Below are 17,249 nucleotides of genomic sequence, written 5' to 3'. Positions count from 1 at the left end.
AGGAGATTGGAAACATCATTGGTGGTCACCATGAATTAAGAAGCTGGCTGAGGATAGAGGAGAATAATCTACAAAGCTACCAGAGTTGAGGAACTCAAACTGTTTGAGGAATTATCATTGTTTAAGCAAGGTGGAGAAGAAAGAACAAGGAACAAGATGGCATGATTATGGTGCTATTATTTGGAAAGCTCTGGAAACTTTAGGAGGTAGGGCTTGATTGAAGACTGTACTCACTGGGTGGGGGGTATAACCTCTGAAGGTTGCAGCTGGGTTCCAGCCCCTTCCCCTCTCTGATTCCCATCCGCTATGATATAATCTGTGTTCTACTGTCCCCTCTCCCTTAAGGTCTTTCTTCCAGAAACTGCTAACAGTCCCCTTTTAATTTGCTGCCTTCTATAAGCACCCCAAGTTAAACACACACACACACACACACACACACACACACGCACACACACACATGTACAGTTTAAAGACAGGACCCACGTGTAAAAGAGAGCAGACGACGTTTGTCTCTCTGATCTTGTCTGCCTCGTGGCCTCATTTCATACAATGCTTTTCCAGTCCCATCCATTTACCTCTGAATGTCGTCATTTCACTTTACTTCACAGCTGTATAAAATCCCATTGTGCATATGAACCGCGCTTCCACGATCCATTAGTCAGGCCATGGCGTCCCCACTGAGGCCATCTCCAGGCTATTGTGAGTAGAGACAATGAGCACAGATGAGTACGTCTCTCTCCAGTAGGGTACAGGGACTCATTCATTTTTTTAAATGCAGTGAATATTGCCTTTTTTCCTGGGACAGAAATCCTTTTTCCACTTTTAAGATCTAATTTATGTGCACTGACATTGCATTAAGGGTGCAAGCGACAGCTCAGCAAGCAAGTGTTGTACTTAAGCAGGTTGTCACCTAGAACACCTACAGGTAGCTTTCCTACTGTGGCTCAAGGCTCCCCAACTGGAGGAATGTTCTGGGGTCAAGGTCAGCAGATGCAGTTTGTCTGTCCCACCCTTAAAAGTCACCTAGTGTCTTCTCTAACAAATACCGCCAGTTAGAATCGTCTCAAGTCACCTCGTCTCATGCCCAGGAGACCCAACTCTGTCTTATACTAAGAGGACTGTCAGACTCTGCAAACCTGGTTCAAAGCTCCATGTCAGGTGTTTCCCTCAGTGCTCTTCATGAACCTGTGCTAGCAAAGCTGACCAGCAGGCTCCAGGGACCCTACGGTTTCTGAACCCTCAGTGCTTGGTTACAAGGGCTTGCTCTTATGATTTTAGACTTTTTATGTGGGTCATGAGTGCCTGACCTCACTTCTGGGGATCCAAGGGCTTCCCCAGCTAGGCTGTCTTCCCTGCTCTCATCCTCCTACTCAGGAGCTTTCAGAATGTCCCTAATTCTTGACTTCCTGTGCTTATAATGACATGAACACATCTTCATTATGTGGGTGTGGCGGTCTGAGTAAGAATGACCTTCCTAGGCTCATAGGGAGTGGCACTATTAGGTGTGGCCTTATTGGAAGGGGTGTGGTTTGGTGGGAGGAAGTGTGTCACTGGGGTGGGCTTTGAGGTTTCAAATGCTCAAGCCAGGCCCAGTGTCTCTTTGTCTTCCTGCTGCTTGCTGATCCAGATGTAGAACTCTCGGTTCCTTCTCCAACATCACATCTGTCCACCTGCCACCATGGTTCCATCATGATGATAATGGACTGAACTTTTCAGTTGTAAGCCAGCCCCACTTAAATGGTCTCCTTTATAAGAGTTGTTGTCTTCTTCACAGCAATAGAAACCCTAACAAAGACAGTAGGTATGGCCCGGCAGTGGCTAGCGCACGCAGGACTCAGGAGGCAGAGGCAGGCAGATCTCTGTGAGTTCGAGGCCAGCCTGTTCTACAGAGCAAGTTCCCGGACAGGCTCCAAAGCTACAGAGAATCCCCGTCTCAATAACAAGAAAACAAACAAACAAACAACAACAAAAAGACAGTAGGCATGATATGTGTTATTACTTAAATGGACAAGGTACAGTTATGGTGAACCTTATGTATATGGCTATCTTTCTGTAAGAGGCGGCACAGAGTCAAGTCACACACACACACCCTCTGGGACTCTTGAACCACATAGCCACATGCATGTCTTTGCGGAAATGTAGTACCGATTTTCACAACATCCGCTGTCCACCGTCAGTACTAGAGTGTTCAGTACTCCAGTCCATGTTTTTGTTTCTGCCCCCTGGCCATGAAGTGCCTGAAATTGGGGGTATTGTTTAAGCTAAAATCCAGAGGCTGTATTTTAGCTTTCTCTTCCAGGTGGAGGCTGAGGCTCCGAAGATGTTTCAAGTTGCTTTTTAGAGTGAGGTTCCTGTATTTTCAGTAGTCTGGGCAGCAAATGTCTCAGCTGTCCAGCCAAAAAGACAGAGAAAGACAATTTCTATCTGTACTCTTGGTATTTGGCCACAGTGGCTTTAATCAGGAGGAATGCCTGGGGGGAAAATGTACTAGGATAGGGGCTGGGTGAACAAGCGCTGTTGCTCAGAAGTTGCACACACACACACACACACACACAGAGAGAGAGAGAGAGAGAGAGAGAGAGAGAGAGAGAGAGAGAGAGAGAGAGAGAGAGAGAGATTAGTCCCACTGACTGCACTGCACTGGGGAAGGGAAGAGGGAGCCAGGCAGTCTCGGGGTGGTGGCCTGGCCAGAGTCTGGCGCCAACAAACCTGCACTTTCCGGTTTAGGAAGCCAGGTAGGGGGCGCGGGCAGCTAACAGCTCCCGCCAAGTGGGTGCGCGCTCTCTGCCAGCTCTGCTACCTGAGCCGGCAACCACGTCACTGCCACATCATCTGGCCTCTTCTCTTTGCAGGGATCCAGGAAAGGGAGCGGCGGCGGGAGGCGCGCGGGGCGCGGGCGCCGGGAAGATGCTGCAGTCCCTGGCCGGCAGCTCGTGCGTGCGCCTGGTGGAGCGGCACCGCTCGGCCTGGTGTTTCGGCTTCCTGGTGCTGGGCTACCTGCTCTACCTGGTGTTCGGCGCCGTGGTCTTCTCGTCCGTGGAGCTGCCTTACGAGGACCTTCTGCGCCAGGAGCTGCGCAAGCTGAAGCGGCGCTTCCTGGAAGAACACGAGTGTCTGTCGGAGCCGCAGCTGGAGCAGTTCCTGGGCCGCGTGCTGGAGGCCAGCAATTATGGAGTGTCGGTGCTCAGCAATGCCTCTGGCAACTGGAACTGGGACTTCACCTCCGCACTCTTCTTTGCCAGCACCGTGCTCTCTACCACAGGTAGGGACCATGCTGCTACCTTGCCCTGTCCCTGGCGACCCCAGGCCTCCCCTGGGCGCATCCTGCCGTGGCCCGCAGTGGCAGCCGGCGAGGTGACCTCGGAGCACTACGTGGGTTTTGCAGCTGTTAACTCTTCAGGAGTAGGTCCCTAACACCCTGGACTTAGCTGCCGCAGGGGCCTCATTAGCTGCTCCACACTTGTGGGGCCCCTGAGCTGATGGGCGGGTGGGACCCTGACATTCTGTCCTGGAAACTGAGCAGCAAGGTTAGGGGCTGACTGAGAGCATTCAAGGGGTGTTCCGCTTCCTGCTGACACCATCCCAGAGATCCCAAGCTGAGGAATCTAGCAATGACACTTGGATAGGTCACCTTTGTGACTGTGACACCAGCTTCCCAACTGTAAACCTATTTCAGCTTCTTTGAATCTGTTTGGGGGACAGTGGTGACATCACTCTGCTTTTTCGCAGGTGACCTCTGAGCAGACAGGCCTGTGGGGTTTCTGGAGTCAGAGGGAGGTGGGTGTAGGGAAGGGGGTTTCACTTGGCCTAGACTCCACACTGTGGTGATTCCTGAATTAGCAGTTACTTTAACTTCAGATGTGTTTGGCTCCCTGACTACTTAGAGGCGCCCGCCACCTTCTGTAGGAGGCTTAGAAATCCGGCTGAACATACATGCCCCGGGGCGCACTGGTTCGACTAGACAAAGAAAGGCCAGGTTTTGTCAGTGGTGGCTAACCATGCGTGCAGGTTAGCAGGCTCTGGAGGACTTAAATGGGTGCATGGACAGCTAGAGGGACTCTCAAAGGGCCTCAGTACTGTCCCTTCTTCTTATGCATGAGAGCCAATCTTTGAAATGGTCCCATTTGGCAGGCACAAGGTCACACAGTGCCCAGGGACGCTCTGGGATCTGGGCCTCCAGAGTTCTTGCCAGGAACAGTGTGTTATGCCCCTGCCCCACCTTTCCCAGTGACTCAACATCACCTGGGCTACTCCAGCCCTTCCGCCACCCTGCCCTGCCTCTCTGACTGGCCCTTCACAGCCTCCTTTGGGTTATGGCCAGTAAATTATTTTATTAATCACCCAGTAATGAGTGAACACACTCTCCAGCCAGATCAGGTAAATTTATTGTTCAGAAATCTGGGGTGAGTTACTGAACTTGCTTCAAACACAAGGAGAGTTCTAGACTGTATTGTGGTATTTTAAACTGTGTTAAACGGATGCCCAAACAAGACAAACCTGTTGGCTCACTTTCCAGAGAAAGTCTGCCCCTCCCCTGCTGCCCACAGTTCAAGTTTTATGGCAACATCGCCCAGTTCTTCAGGTCAGTCAGTCAGGTCTTTTTGGATTCTCTTGGTGCCAGAGTGTAAATCCCTCCTTCTCCACAGACACGGATACTTACAGAAAGTTCACAACTGGTTCACAACGTCGAGTGAGCAGTTTGAAAATGAAGACTGCTCCTCCTGGGGCTGGGGGACAGGGTGAGGGTAAGAAATGCCATAAGGAAAAGACTGTATGCTTTTCCTGGGTGGAGTTTTCAGGTAGCGCGATGTTCCTGTAGAATCATGGTATTCTGTGTCCTCTGAATTGTGTGACAAGAGCTAGTTCAGACCCCATTTCTTCTGGGAAATGTTTGTCTATTTAGTGTGCAACGTAGCCCCTATAATTAAGGAGCATTACAGAGCCTGGACTGGTTGGGGTGGGGTAGGGGGCTCGGCTGTTGACATTCGGATTGAATTGTTGTTCCTGAGAAAGTAAGTCTGAACTCTGGTGGTGGAACAAGGGTTCATTTAAGAAATGAGAGCAAGGGGCACTTAGGGATAAGCCAGACAAAAGAGGAAAAGAGGAGACCCGATTTGTGAAACCAGCTGATTACTGGGAGGCAGAGCCCTTCTCTCTCGGATTTGAGCTGCTGCCATTGTAGGACACATTTGATAGCCCTCACGGTTTCCAGAATGGTTTTGTGGCAGAAATGCAGACAGCACTAAGATTAAGGCTGATAGGTTTCATTGCTAAGAAACTGTTTCATGCGAGAGAAGCAGGACCTCAGATGCCCCAGAGTCACCCCTCTCTCAGGCAGGAACGAGTCATGTGCTTTTAGCGGTAGACTTCTGTCTGGCATAGTAATGATAGGGCTCACATAGGTATCTGTCTGCTGGGCTTGGTCTACTCTCGGCAATGGGGAAACTGAGGCAGGTGGATTGCTGTGATTCTGAGGCAAGTTGAGGTTAGGTAGTGAGTGAGACCTTGTCTCCAAGTGAATCCGAGCAACAGCGAAACCCACCAAGATGCCCTTGCTGGCTGCCATTATTGTAGCACAGGCTAATAAATGCTTTTATCCCTGCCCGCTGGCTTCCACAGCGCCAGCTTGCATCAATGGAAGGAAATGGGTGAAGTCTTCCTGGTCTGTTTAGAAGAAGCCTCAGGACAGCCCAACTCCTCACTGGTCTGCAGCCATACTCTGAACGTGCCTATTTTCTGAAGCTAAGCAGGGTGGGGCCTGCTTAGTACTTGGATGCGAGGCTTCAGTAAGCACAGGACACCATGTTATCTATCCTTAAACCACCGAATGCCTGGTAAAGGAGGCGTGACGGTTGCTTCTCCTCACTGCAAGGCTCTTGGCTGAAACACTAGACATGGAGAGGCATGAACACTTATTTCCTGTTCACTTGAGCGGCATGGCAGCCTCTAGCAATGCATATGGGCATTTCTATCTTCTGTCAACAGAGCGTACTCTCCCAGAATGAGGGTCTCTTCGGGGGAGGCCTCTGGAGTGAAGGGAACAGAGCAGTGGCCTTCCCACCTCTACTCTCGCCACGAATGTGGAGCAGCAGCCCTGAATGTTATCAACCTTGGTTCAGTTAAGGCTTCAGAACAGTATCCTGAAGCCATGTGAGAGCAGAGGAAAGGGTGCACCAGGGTCCAGCTTTTCCAGGGAAGGGAGGCATATAAGAGAAAGAGATCACAGTACCCATGCACCTTTTATGCTGCAGCCCCATGCACCTTCTGTGCTGCAGCTCCATGCACCTTCTATATTGCAACTCCATGTACCTTCTATACTGCAGCTTCATGCACCTTTTATATTGCAACCCTATGCTCCCGCAAAGGAAATAGCATTTGGATTCTTGGAGAATAAGAGACAGCTCTGTTTGTGTCTTCGACAACTGTCTAAGTCTTTCAGCCATGTCTTACAGTCTTCGCTCTCCCTCTTCCTCCTCCCCTTACTCCCTTCTGTTTGTCCTTGTTTTGCTTTGTTGCACTCCTGGTCTTAAACCCTCAGTGGGTCTCACACGTGCTAAGGAAGCACTTAGCCATATCCCTTGGCCTTTCCACACATTTATTTTTGAGATGGAATCTCTCTAGGCTGCGTAGGCTCTCTCTGTAGCCCAGGCAGGCAGGCCTCAAACTTGAAATCGACTCCTCTCAACCTCTTGGGTAGCTGGAGTAGAAAGCTGCACCACCTGACTTAGCTGCCTTTCATCCCGAGGAGCGCTGTGTGCTGCCAGCGGTCGAAGGGTCTGCTCTCTCTCAGTCCTGCAGGCCTGGCCACAGCTTGACGATGGATGTCTCAGAAAAGCAGTATTTGGGTTCAGATAGCATAGACACTGTCTCTACCTTTTGTTTCTTCAGCAACGTGTGGCCCACGTGGCAGAATCTGTTCTGCCGTCTGCAGATGGGGGCCTTTTCCTGTTTGTGAAGAGACAGTTTAAAACTCATCCCTAGTCAGAAAAGTCAGGTGCAGTAGCTCACGCTTATGTTCTTAGTACTAGGAAAGCTGAGGCAGGAGGATTGCTGAGAGTTCACAGTCGACCTGGACTACAGAGTAAGACTCTGTCACACACACACACACACACACACACACACACACACACACACACAAAATAATAAAAATTAAAAAGTGTTCAGGAAAGAACTGTTTGGAGTGTTTTGACCTGGGCTTTGAGTTAGCCGAGGGAGCAGCCACCTGAGCACTGGCAGCTTTTAAAAAGGGGATGGGAACAGGAGCTAAGAGGGTGCTGTTTGATCCTTAGTTTTAAATCTGTTGTCAAGAGGGGAAATGTGTCGTTATCCTCAGCCAGTGTGCAGGAGAGTTCTGAGTTAGACACGGAACGTTAGCACCCAGTACGTAGCTACACTACAACCTTACAAGGCCCGAAGCATGGCCTTCATGTTTTCAAACAATTAGGGAAAATAGCAAAAGTAAAATCTTCCCAATGCAATAAAAGTTGACAACAATCCCTTTTCATGGTGTGTAAGAAGACCTCAGTCATCCCTGTCATTTCTGTGTTCCTTATGGCTGCTGTCTGAAGGCGCTGAATGGTTGTCATGGAAACCATAGGGCCACACACCCTAAAACAGTGGTTTTCTAAGTTTTTACAAAGTAAGTTTCAGACACCTGTCAGGAATGTTCTGGAAGGAGAGCCAGGAGTCTGTGAGCTTTGTGAGTCCACCCTTTGCTTTTGCCCCCTTGCTGGAACATAACCAGAGCAAGGCTCCTCCTATCTCCTGGGGCTCTTGAATGGCTGCTACCTCTAAGATACTGATCCCCAGCCAGCCTATCGGGAAAGCAGTAGTTACCATAGGATGTCACAAAGTCTGTGACACAGCCCCATTCTTTCTGAAGGGCAAAAAAGCCATGCTTCACCCTGGGGTTGTTTATCAAAAATGAGCAGAGACCATTGTGGGGACATGCTGGTCGTCCCAACACTTCAGAAATAGAGGATTAGGACCGCAAGGTTAGCCTCAGCTACATGAGATCCAGTCTCAACAAAACCAGATCCAATCAAAAAACAGAATATACTCGATCTGGAGTAGGAAAGAAAGCAAAAAGTCCCTATCAGCCAGTGTGGAGCTGTAATCCGTGGAGGCAGCCTGTAAGCTTTGGCTTCTCTGGAAAACCTGTTGGTTTCTGTTTCTTTTTTTAAAAAGATTTATTTTAAATTATGCGTATGTTTATGTGTAATTATGTACACAGGAGTATGAAGTGTCACCAGAGACCACAGAAGGCGCTAGATTCTCCGGAGCAGGCGTTCTAGGCACTTACGTGACTCCTCTGCTTGGGGACCGAACTTGGGTCCTCTGCAAGAACAGTGCAGGCTCTAGACTGCAGAGTTGCCTTGCCAGCTTGGGTCTCGGTTTTCATCCATTGAATTGTGTGATTTTGTGAGCCAATGCGGACTAAAGTGGGAAGGATCAGCTGCAGGAAAACGCAAGAGAAGGGCAGAGGAAAGACAGACAGACCTCAACCCCCAAAACTGAAGTGAGCTTCAAAAGACCACCAGGTGTAGAGGCCCATTTTTTCCTACTACCATCTCAGAGCACAGATGTGGGGACTAAAAACCGCTGGCTGATGCCCCTGCTTCGCTTACAGCTTTAAGTGACCCGATGTCGAGCTAATCTCTCTTAGCTGCTAGCTGCAGGTTTTTACAGGCTCACTCTGTCTCCCGCAGCTCCTGTGCTCAAGTCCTAACCTGGAAACCTCCAGCAGGACCTGGATTTGGAGACAGGGAACCGGAAGGAATGATAAGTTAAAAATGATGACCCAGCTAGAAAGTGGCCGTGCTCCAGCCAGAGAAGCCTAGGAAAAACCAGACCTGCTAATACCTTGATGTTCAACTATCCAGCCTCCAGGTCTGCGAGGAAGCAGAAAGTAAATTTCTGCTTTAGCTTGAGCACCAGTCTGTGTTCTTGTGCAATGGTAACTTAGCAATGAGGCCAGGGTCTTTTTTTTTTTTAATTTAAAGAGGCAATGGAGAAGTGGGGACAAAGTCAGACATAGGAGCAGAAGAAACAGAGGGTTCCAGAGTGTGGGAATCACACTGGTAAATCCTAGTGCTGTGAAAGGGGAAGCAGAGAAAAGAAAACAGAACCAAACTTCTAGGTCTTTGCTCTTGTAAGCTCTATGCACGGTACTCAAATGGGACATTACTCTTGCAGAGCCAAATATAGATACCAATGCCCTGGAGCCTGAAAACATGCCGCAGCATGCTCCTGTTTAAGGGCAGTGTACGACTGGGGGTGGGGGTCTTGCTGTGCGAGCGTGAGAACCTAGACTCAGTCCTCCAGCCCTCAGACCAAAAGCCCACACCGGCAACCCCAGCTCTGCAGGAGGCAGAGCCAGAAGGATCTCTGATATTTGCTGTTTGTCAGTCCAGCCTCAGGTTCAGTAAGAGACCTGTCTCCAGATAGAGCAGGACACCCGCCATCCTCCTCTGGCCTCTGTGACCCATGGGCATGCACTTCACACAGGTTCACACATGCACACATGCACACATACACTCACACGAATGTTTAATAAATTCTGTGAGAGCTTCTATCCGGCATTGGTAGAGGAGAGAATAGATCTATGCTCAGATATGTAAACCCACCCCGATCGTACCGCATGAGATCCTCAGGATCTCAAGGGAGTTTTTACCGTTCATCTTGAAACTTGCTGCTTCTGCACCTATTTATAGAACTTGGAACAATCTGTCATAAGCAAGTGGCCACAGCTTTCAAGAAACCAGCCTCTGCTTTTAATAACAGAACTCAGAGCCATGTTCGGAATGCTTTAATTTGTAAACGGAGTTGCTACATTGACGAGGTCAACTGGCTCCTGCTGGAGCTTAGCCTCACTTTGCAGCCCCGCTTTGCTGTCACCTGCTGGATGCGGGGCCGTTTGTGATTCCTGGCTATCTGTTTTACTTAGGCTTCAAATCAAACGCCTGCCCTCAGAAGGCTCCTTTGATGGGTAATGTCAGTACCACATCTGGGGTCACCTAGGAGACAGGTCTCTGGGCACATTTGTTAGGGGGTTTCAAGGCTGGGTTCATTGAGCTGGGAAGACACAGCCTAAATGTGTCTTCATCCCATGGGCTGGAATCCCAGACTGAATGAGAAGCAGACCGTGAACTGGGCCCCAGCCTTCATCTCTCTGCTTCCTGACCATGGATGAACTGTGAGCAGCTGCCTCACACTCTTATTGCCACGCCTTCCTACCATGGTGGACGGCACCCTCATGCTGAGCGTGAATAGACCGTTTCTGAAGGTGCTTTTGCAGGAATTCTGTCAGGGAATGAGAAGAGTGACCGACATAGCTCTGTGGATTCAGCCATTAGTCCAGCTGGTGAATTCAGTGTGGAGGACAGCAAACTCACAGAAGGCCCCTCAGACTTTTTCTGAATGTAGCCAGTGGGTCACATTTGAGATGTGGATCAGGTGACAGAGTGCTTACCTAGCATACACAAAGTCCTGGGTTTGATGCCCAGCACTGCACAAACCCTACAAGTGTGCAGGCATATGCCTATGATTCCAGCATTCGGGAGGCAGAGGCATGAGGCATTTGGTGAGTCTGAGGCCAGCCTGGGCTACCTAAGATGCTGTCTCAGAAGAAAAGTGTGAAGTTGTTCTGTGGAGACAAGGCTGGAGGCTCCAACTCTGATGTGTCTTCTGTGTTCATGCTTTCATGACCTCTGTGCTGCTGGAGTCCCTTGAAGTTTCTTCTGTCTCTGGTTAGGTTTGTAGTGCAGCTGAAAGTGGATATAAGTTTCTGAGCATGGCACACAGGACTCAGGTCCTCTTACCAGTGGGTTCTGAGTACAACACACAGGACTCAATCCTCTGAGCAGTGGGTTCTGCTGAGGTTTTTGTTTTCCCAGCTCAACCCTACTTCATACCTTTCCCAAGCACTTAGCTCTCCACCTGCAATTGATGCCATGGCCAAAAAGCCATTATAACCAGGGCCACGTGGGGCTCCAGGATCAGGAGAGAGACAGACTGTAGCCCCATGTTTGCTCTGAGTGCAGCGGGAAGCCCTGGCAGATATTGAGGGAATGGGTAACACATTCTAAGAGATTTTCCTTAGCGGGTCTAAAAGGCCAGAGGCGAATGGTGGTGACACTGACTGGGACCAGGCCCCTCCCTACAAACATTCTACAGCCAAGGAAGAGTGGACTCTGCATGGGAGGCCTGGCATCCAGCCATAGGCTTCTGAACTTAGGTTACATCAGGTCCTTTCAGCTGTGATGGGAGAACAGCGAGGGTCACCCTTGGAAGTGCAGGAGACCACTTGCTGTGGTTCCCAGTTATCTGCCCTGGCTTTTGAGAAACAGATTTGACTTTCAGCTTTGAGGGGAAATAGACAAGGAGGAAGAGGGAAGAGAGGGTTCCGATGGAGCCTGTGGCTATCCAGGGTGAGTTGCCGCCATGTTGGATAGCTTCTAAGTCACTTTAATACTTCATTTTCTATGCTGCTAAAGAGTAACTAAACTTTGCTTTGGCTTCTAATTTAATAGTGTAGAAAGCTGTGCAGAAAGCTGAAGAACCAGAACCCTGTAGATTCAGTAGGTACTTAATATTTGATAGCTGATATGAATATGCCATGTGCACAGCCGACAAGACGCTAACGAGAGAATGTACTCAGCGCAGTTTTTAGTGGATCGCATGAAAGGAGCCATGGGGCCAATCTAGGGGCCAAATAATGCAAACATGAAGTTTGTTTTTAATAGAGTCAAATATTTTAGAAGGTATAGTTATCAAAAAAATACAATTTTCACTGGACGGGAAAACATCACCAGCTTTCGGAAAAAATCCCTATTGACAGTGAAGTCAGCTGAGGCTTGTTGACTTGTTCTCTCTCTCTCTCTCTCTCTCTCTCTCTCTCTCCCTCTCCCTCTCCCTCTCCCTCTCTCTTCTCCTCTCCATCTCACCTCTTTCTCTTTTTATCTCCCAAATCTTTTCTTTTGTCTCTCTCTTCTTTCTCCTAATCATTCCTTTCTGCCTCTTCCCTTCTTTCCAACTGTCTCATTTCTGTGTCTCTGTGCTTTCTCTCTCTCTTTCTCTCCCTCTCCCTCCCTCCCTTCTCCCTCCTTCCCTTTCTCTCTCTCTGTCTCTCCCCTCGCCTTTTCTCTCCTTTACCTCCTCTCTTTTGTTCTTCTCTTTCTTTCTCCCCATCTTTCCTTTCTCCTCCTCCTTCTCCCCTCCTCCCATTCCCTCTCCTCCATTACCTCCCTCCTTCTCATTTTCCCTACCCTCTTCTCCTCTTGCTACTGGGGCTGAACCCAGGACCTCACATCCCACAAACTAGACAAACACTCTCTAACTGAGCCACACTCCATGCCCCTTCCAGAGGCCATTGCATTTGCTGCTCCACAGTTTGGAAGGATCCTCTTTGTATAAGCTGCTGCCTTCCATCCCTTAGCAATCGCTTTCTCATTCCCCACCCATGATTCCTGGTGCAGCCTCAGTTTTGGAATAACAACGGGGGACGTGAAATGTATTAAACCCAAATTAAAAGGTTCCAGCATTCTTGTAACCAAAATTCCTCAAGTGTTTGAATACCGGTTACCAAGGCACTCAATTATTTAAAGAACATGGTTAGGTGGATTAAGTTAATTAAAGGCACAGGAAAGACTGTTCCCAAGCTGCCTGCCTACGTGGCACTGCCGAGTGGCTCCAGGAGACTCTGAGCTGAGTGAAGGACCCCTCTCCGTCCACCCTCCCCTACCCAGACAGGACAGTGCCCACGAACCAGCCTGGAGCCTGCACAGCTACACCAGATGGGTCTCCTGGTGGGGCTGGGATGGCAGAGTCCCTTGTGGAAGGAAAGAGAGTGCTGTGTGGACGAGCCATCTGTCACTCACTTGTTCTAGCTCACCTCCTGCCATGGCAAAGCAGTTGAAACTTAGCACCCCAAACCACACAGACAAAAGGAGACCGAATGTGGAAAACCAGAAGGAGGAGGCCTTAAAGCATACAATGAGCCGCAGCACATGGTGGTGACATGAACCTCCCTTGTTCTTCTGGCAGCAGAGGGGAGCCGAGCAGGGATGGCCTCACTCAGAAGGAGTCTGTGCCCTGTTTGGGCTTCTCTCCTGCTGTGCTCAGGCTGTCAGCTGCTCTCCACCATGGTGCAGTCTGTGACTGCAGTCTCTTCTGTCACCTGACCTGTCCCTTCCAAGTGTCACTGGCAAAGACCAGAGCCATCATCACCATGGGAAGGGCACCGAGAAGTCACCTCCTCGTGAGTCAGTCTGGTCGATACGGCTGGAAAAGTCCAGCGCTAGGTCACACAGAGTGGGAGTCAGGAACTGATTTTATTATTATTATTATTATTTATTTATTTAGTTGAATTTAATTTTTTTTAAAAAAGGGGTTTCAGACATCCTAGGCTGGCCTTGAACTTGTAGCCAGGAATGGGCTTGGATTCCCGATCCCCTTGCCTCTGCCTCCTGAGTGCTGGGATACCAGGCACGAGCCACTATACCCAGCCTGTGCAGTGCTGAAGGTGGAATTCAGGGCTTCTCACACGTCAGGCAGCACTCTGCCGACTGAACCACGTCCCCAGCCCTTCCTGCCTTGCTTTAAGGTGATTCTTTTTGCTCAGATATATGAAGGACCCCAGAGAGACCAGATGCAGGGACAGGAGGTATGAGGGCATTAGCTGGGCATGAGGGTAAGGGCGGGGGCTGGGTTCTCGTCAGGGTCACTTTAATCAGTGGTCTCTCCAATGCCCTCTGCTCATCTAGACCACACGGGCCTCTTTCCAGAGCTGAATGTTTCCTGTTGTGTTCACAGTACAGGGACAGCCACGTAAGCTCAGAGAGCCCCCAAGGCACTTTCTGCAGAGGGGAAAGGATGCAGAGGCGGGATGGATGAGGCTCCTGGCAGCATGCATGGGACTCTCTAGGCCTTGATGTGGGGGCAGCGATCTGAACAGCTGAGGGAATAGGGTCAGGCCCACTGATGCGGGTGATCTTGGGCTGGTGGGACTGAAAAGGAAGGCTGTTTGGGCAAGGACATCTGCTCAGTGCGCATGTCCAGAGGCAGGCACGAGACTGTCCGCAGAAAGCGAGAGAGCCAGCCTTGCCCAAGTTCAGAGTCCAGAGCTACCTGCAGCAACAGCAGCCAGTGGCACTGAGGTGCCCAGGAGGAAAGGAGGGCTGACCCTTGAATCATGGGCAGCAGGAGTCACTGGCATTACCCGGCAAGTGGCCTGGCCTGCATGCTAGCCCACAATAGGGAAAGCTAAGGCAGACAAACCTGGCTGCTACAGTACTAAACGAGGGGCCTTGCTCTGAAGGGGTCCTGGATGTGGGGTCTGAGAGGTAGGATGGAGAAGCCGAACTGTACGCAGAGCTTCCCTCAGAGTCCTGGATGAATGTAGACGGAACATCACGGTGCCACGGTCTTGTCCCTGGCAGCTCCCCAGTGAGCCAGGCTTGGCCACCTGACCTCGGTAGGCCAATTAAAAAGATGAGGAGTTGTGGAAAGCACACAAAAGGGGAGGTTTGGTGACCAGTGACCCTCAAGTTTGTCGTTAGGATCCTGACATGTGGCTTAGACTTATAGGACAAGTGGATGCCCAGCTGAGCAGATCCGGTCAGGGGGTTGTCCCTTCCATCACTCCTCTGCCACGGTCTGGGTTCCAGTCTGTACCTCTAGGTTGTCTGACAGGTGGCCACAGGTGCGCGAGATCTCTTCCTGGGAGATAAGCTCCCCACCTTTTCCTCTTGCCAGCTCGAGATTCCTGGGGAAATTCCAGTTTCTTGGGGTTCATTGTTTAACTGTCTGATAGGCAAAGGGAAGGGCACGGCGTCTCCTGAGAATACCTTCGTTCCTGCCAGGATGGATACAGTAGTGCAGGCCCCAGGAAACCATAGGTGAGGGAGTTGTCCCTGAGCCCCCCCCCCCTCTGAGGTCACTACTGATAGAACAAGAGCCGAGTGCAGCCTTGGTGTTTGCTGAAGATAAGAGCACACCTCTTTTGGGGCTGCATGCTGCGGGGAATCCAGATATCTCACCGCCTCGTTCGGTGTTTTGTGTTCTCTCACCTCGCCGTGGCTATTCGAAACCATGCTTCTGGTGTTCTGTGCAGGACTTAGGGAGTTGGAACCACTGCCCCAGATTCTCCCGGATCCAGCTCTGGGGTAATGGGTGTAAAGTAGTCTATGTTCCAGGATGAGTCACAGATGGTACTTACACACAGCTGGTGTACGTCCAAGTGGGTAGTCATCCTATTGCTATGCTCAGAACTGTCCTAGTAAAACCTTGACTGTACAGTGAGGACCGCAAGAAAACCCAGAGACAGTTCTTTTAGATGAGCCCTGCTGTTCCCGTCGGTAAGGACACGAGACTCTTTATGTGTGTCTGGGCTGCATACATACTTGCTCTTGAGGTGGGGGAAGTTACGCATCATCAGGACATTGATGTGTGTGTGTGTGTGTGCGCGCGCGCGTGCATGTGTGTGTACATATGCTTATGCTAGTGGGGGTCAGAGGTTGATGTTGGCTGTCTTCTTCCATCACTCCACACCTCGTTTTTTGATACAGGGTCTCTCAGTGACTCGGTCCCCAATGTTTCAGCTAGATAAACCCCGGGGGTTCTACTGTCTCCACCTCCCCTGTACTGGGCTTGTTGCTCTTGTTTTACGTGGGTTCTAGGGATTGAACTCAGGTCCTTCTGCCTGTGTGGCAAACACTTTACCTACTGAGCTACCCTGAAACAGGATGTTCTAAATACCGTTCTTTGTATTGTATAGCTGTTCAAGGCAATTTCCTAAGGTTCTAAACTCAGAGAGAAGGTGACCCACTTTTCTCTAATGTTTTGTTAGTTTTACTGTTTCTCAGGACACCAATGTCACAAATGCAAGTCCAGTCCCAGTTCCGCAGAAGCTGAGTGGAATTCACACGGCCTTGAGCAGAACCCCCATCAGTGATCTTTACTTCTGTGATATGCCAGCTTCTTCTTCTTCTTCTTCTTCTTCTTCTTCTTCTTCTTCTTCTTCTTCTTCTTTTTGGTTTTTCGAGACAGGGTTTCTTTGTGGTTTTGGAGCCTGTCCTGGAACTAGCTCTTGTAGAACAGGCTGGTCTCGAACTCACAGAGATCTGCCTGCCTCTGCCTCCCGAGTGCTGGGATTAAAGGCGTGCGCCACCACTGCCCGGCTGCCAGCTTCTTCAGAGACATAATTTTTAATGCCACACAGAGGATCACACTCACAAAGTCTCCTTTTCCTCCTTGTTCCTTTATTTGAAAAGTGTGAACTTGAGAAATGAGTATCACATTGAACTGACTTACACAGCAAGCATGCATTTCCACAGTTTATGACCAGACAGGTCCACAGAAGTGTTTGGGAGGCAAAGTACGATTAAGCAGACTTGTTTGGCTTTGGGGTTCTTCCTGAACCTGGAGCTTGTGTGTAGGCTAGGGCAAGAGCCAGCCAGCCAGATGACCCTTGTGCTTCCACCCCATTCAGAAATGGGAATGCCGGCATTTACAGAATGCCAGGCTTGTTATGTGGGTGCAGTGACCCAAACTCTCATCCTTGTGATGCAGGACTAGCACTCCTAACTCCTGAGCTATCTCTCCAGTACCCATGTATAGGCGGAGACTGTCCTTTCGTTTTCCAACTGCTCAGATCCTAATAATCACACAGAAACTATATTAATTGCAACACTGTCTGGCCAATAGCTTAGCTGTCTTTCTAGCTAGCTTTTACATCTTGAATTAACCCATTCCTATTTTATATTTTACCACAAGGTTCATGGTTTACAGGTAAGGTTCCAGAGCATCTTTCTTCTTCAGCAGCTACATAGAGTCTCCCTGACTCTGCCTTCTTTTCTCCTCTATCTCTGTTTGGAATACCTGCCTTGCTCTATTCTGCCCTGTCATAGGCCCAAGCATCTTCTTTATTCATTAACAAATAAAAGCACCACATATACAGAAGGACTTCCCACACCACCCATATGACTTTATATATGTACATGTATGTGTGTGTGGGGGGGGGTGCATACCATTTCTCTTGAACCTCCACTATCTTCCCTAGAAATTATCTAACAGGAGTATATGTGCATGCATCCATGTGTGAGTGTGTGTGTGTGTGTGTTTTTAGAAGAACATTCTGTCAGACTGTGTGTCGTGGAGCTTGTCCTCGGGGTGTTTGCATGTAGGTCGGCACATCTGAATAAACCAGACTAACATACTGTGTTGGGAAATGTTGGCACCGCTATTCAAAT

At 49.7% G+C, this 17,249-nt stretch overlaps 1 protein-coding gene across 2 annotated transcripts in view; it reads left to right on the top strand.

Annotated features, from left to right (window-relative positions):
* The first annotated feature begins 2,304 nt into the window (after positions 1 to 2,304).
* The window catches only part of Kcnk1 (potassium two pore domain channel subfamily K member 1), a 28,467-nt gene continuing 13,522 nt past the window's right edge, over positions 2,305 to 17,249 (top strand). Inside the window, exons 1-2 of one of the 2 annotated variants that reach the window (XM_041650809.1) lie at positions 2,305 to 2,342; positions 2,853 to 3,262. In XM_041650809.1, the coding sequence (XP_041506743.1) occupies positions 2,908 to 3,262 (355 nt within the window). In that variant the 5' untranslated portion in view covers positions 2,305 to 2,342; positions 2,853 to 2,907. Of the gene's footprint in view, positions 2,343 to 2,588; positions 2,736 to 2,852; positions 3,263 to 17,249 lie in introns of those variants that run through there. The other variant, XM_041650808.1, reaches the window with a different exon arrangement.

The sequence above is a fragment of the Microtus oregoni genome, unplaced genomic scaffold, assembly GCF_018167655.1.
Source record: "Microtus oregoni isolate MIOR12 unplaced genomic scaffold, Mior012 000004F_ref0000308, whole genome shotgun sequence".
Taxonomy (NCBI): Eukaryota; Metazoa; Chordata; class Mammalia; order Rodentia; family Cricetidae; genus Microtus; species Microtus oregoni.
This window is presented reverse-complemented; position numbering and strand designations above follow the sequence as displayed.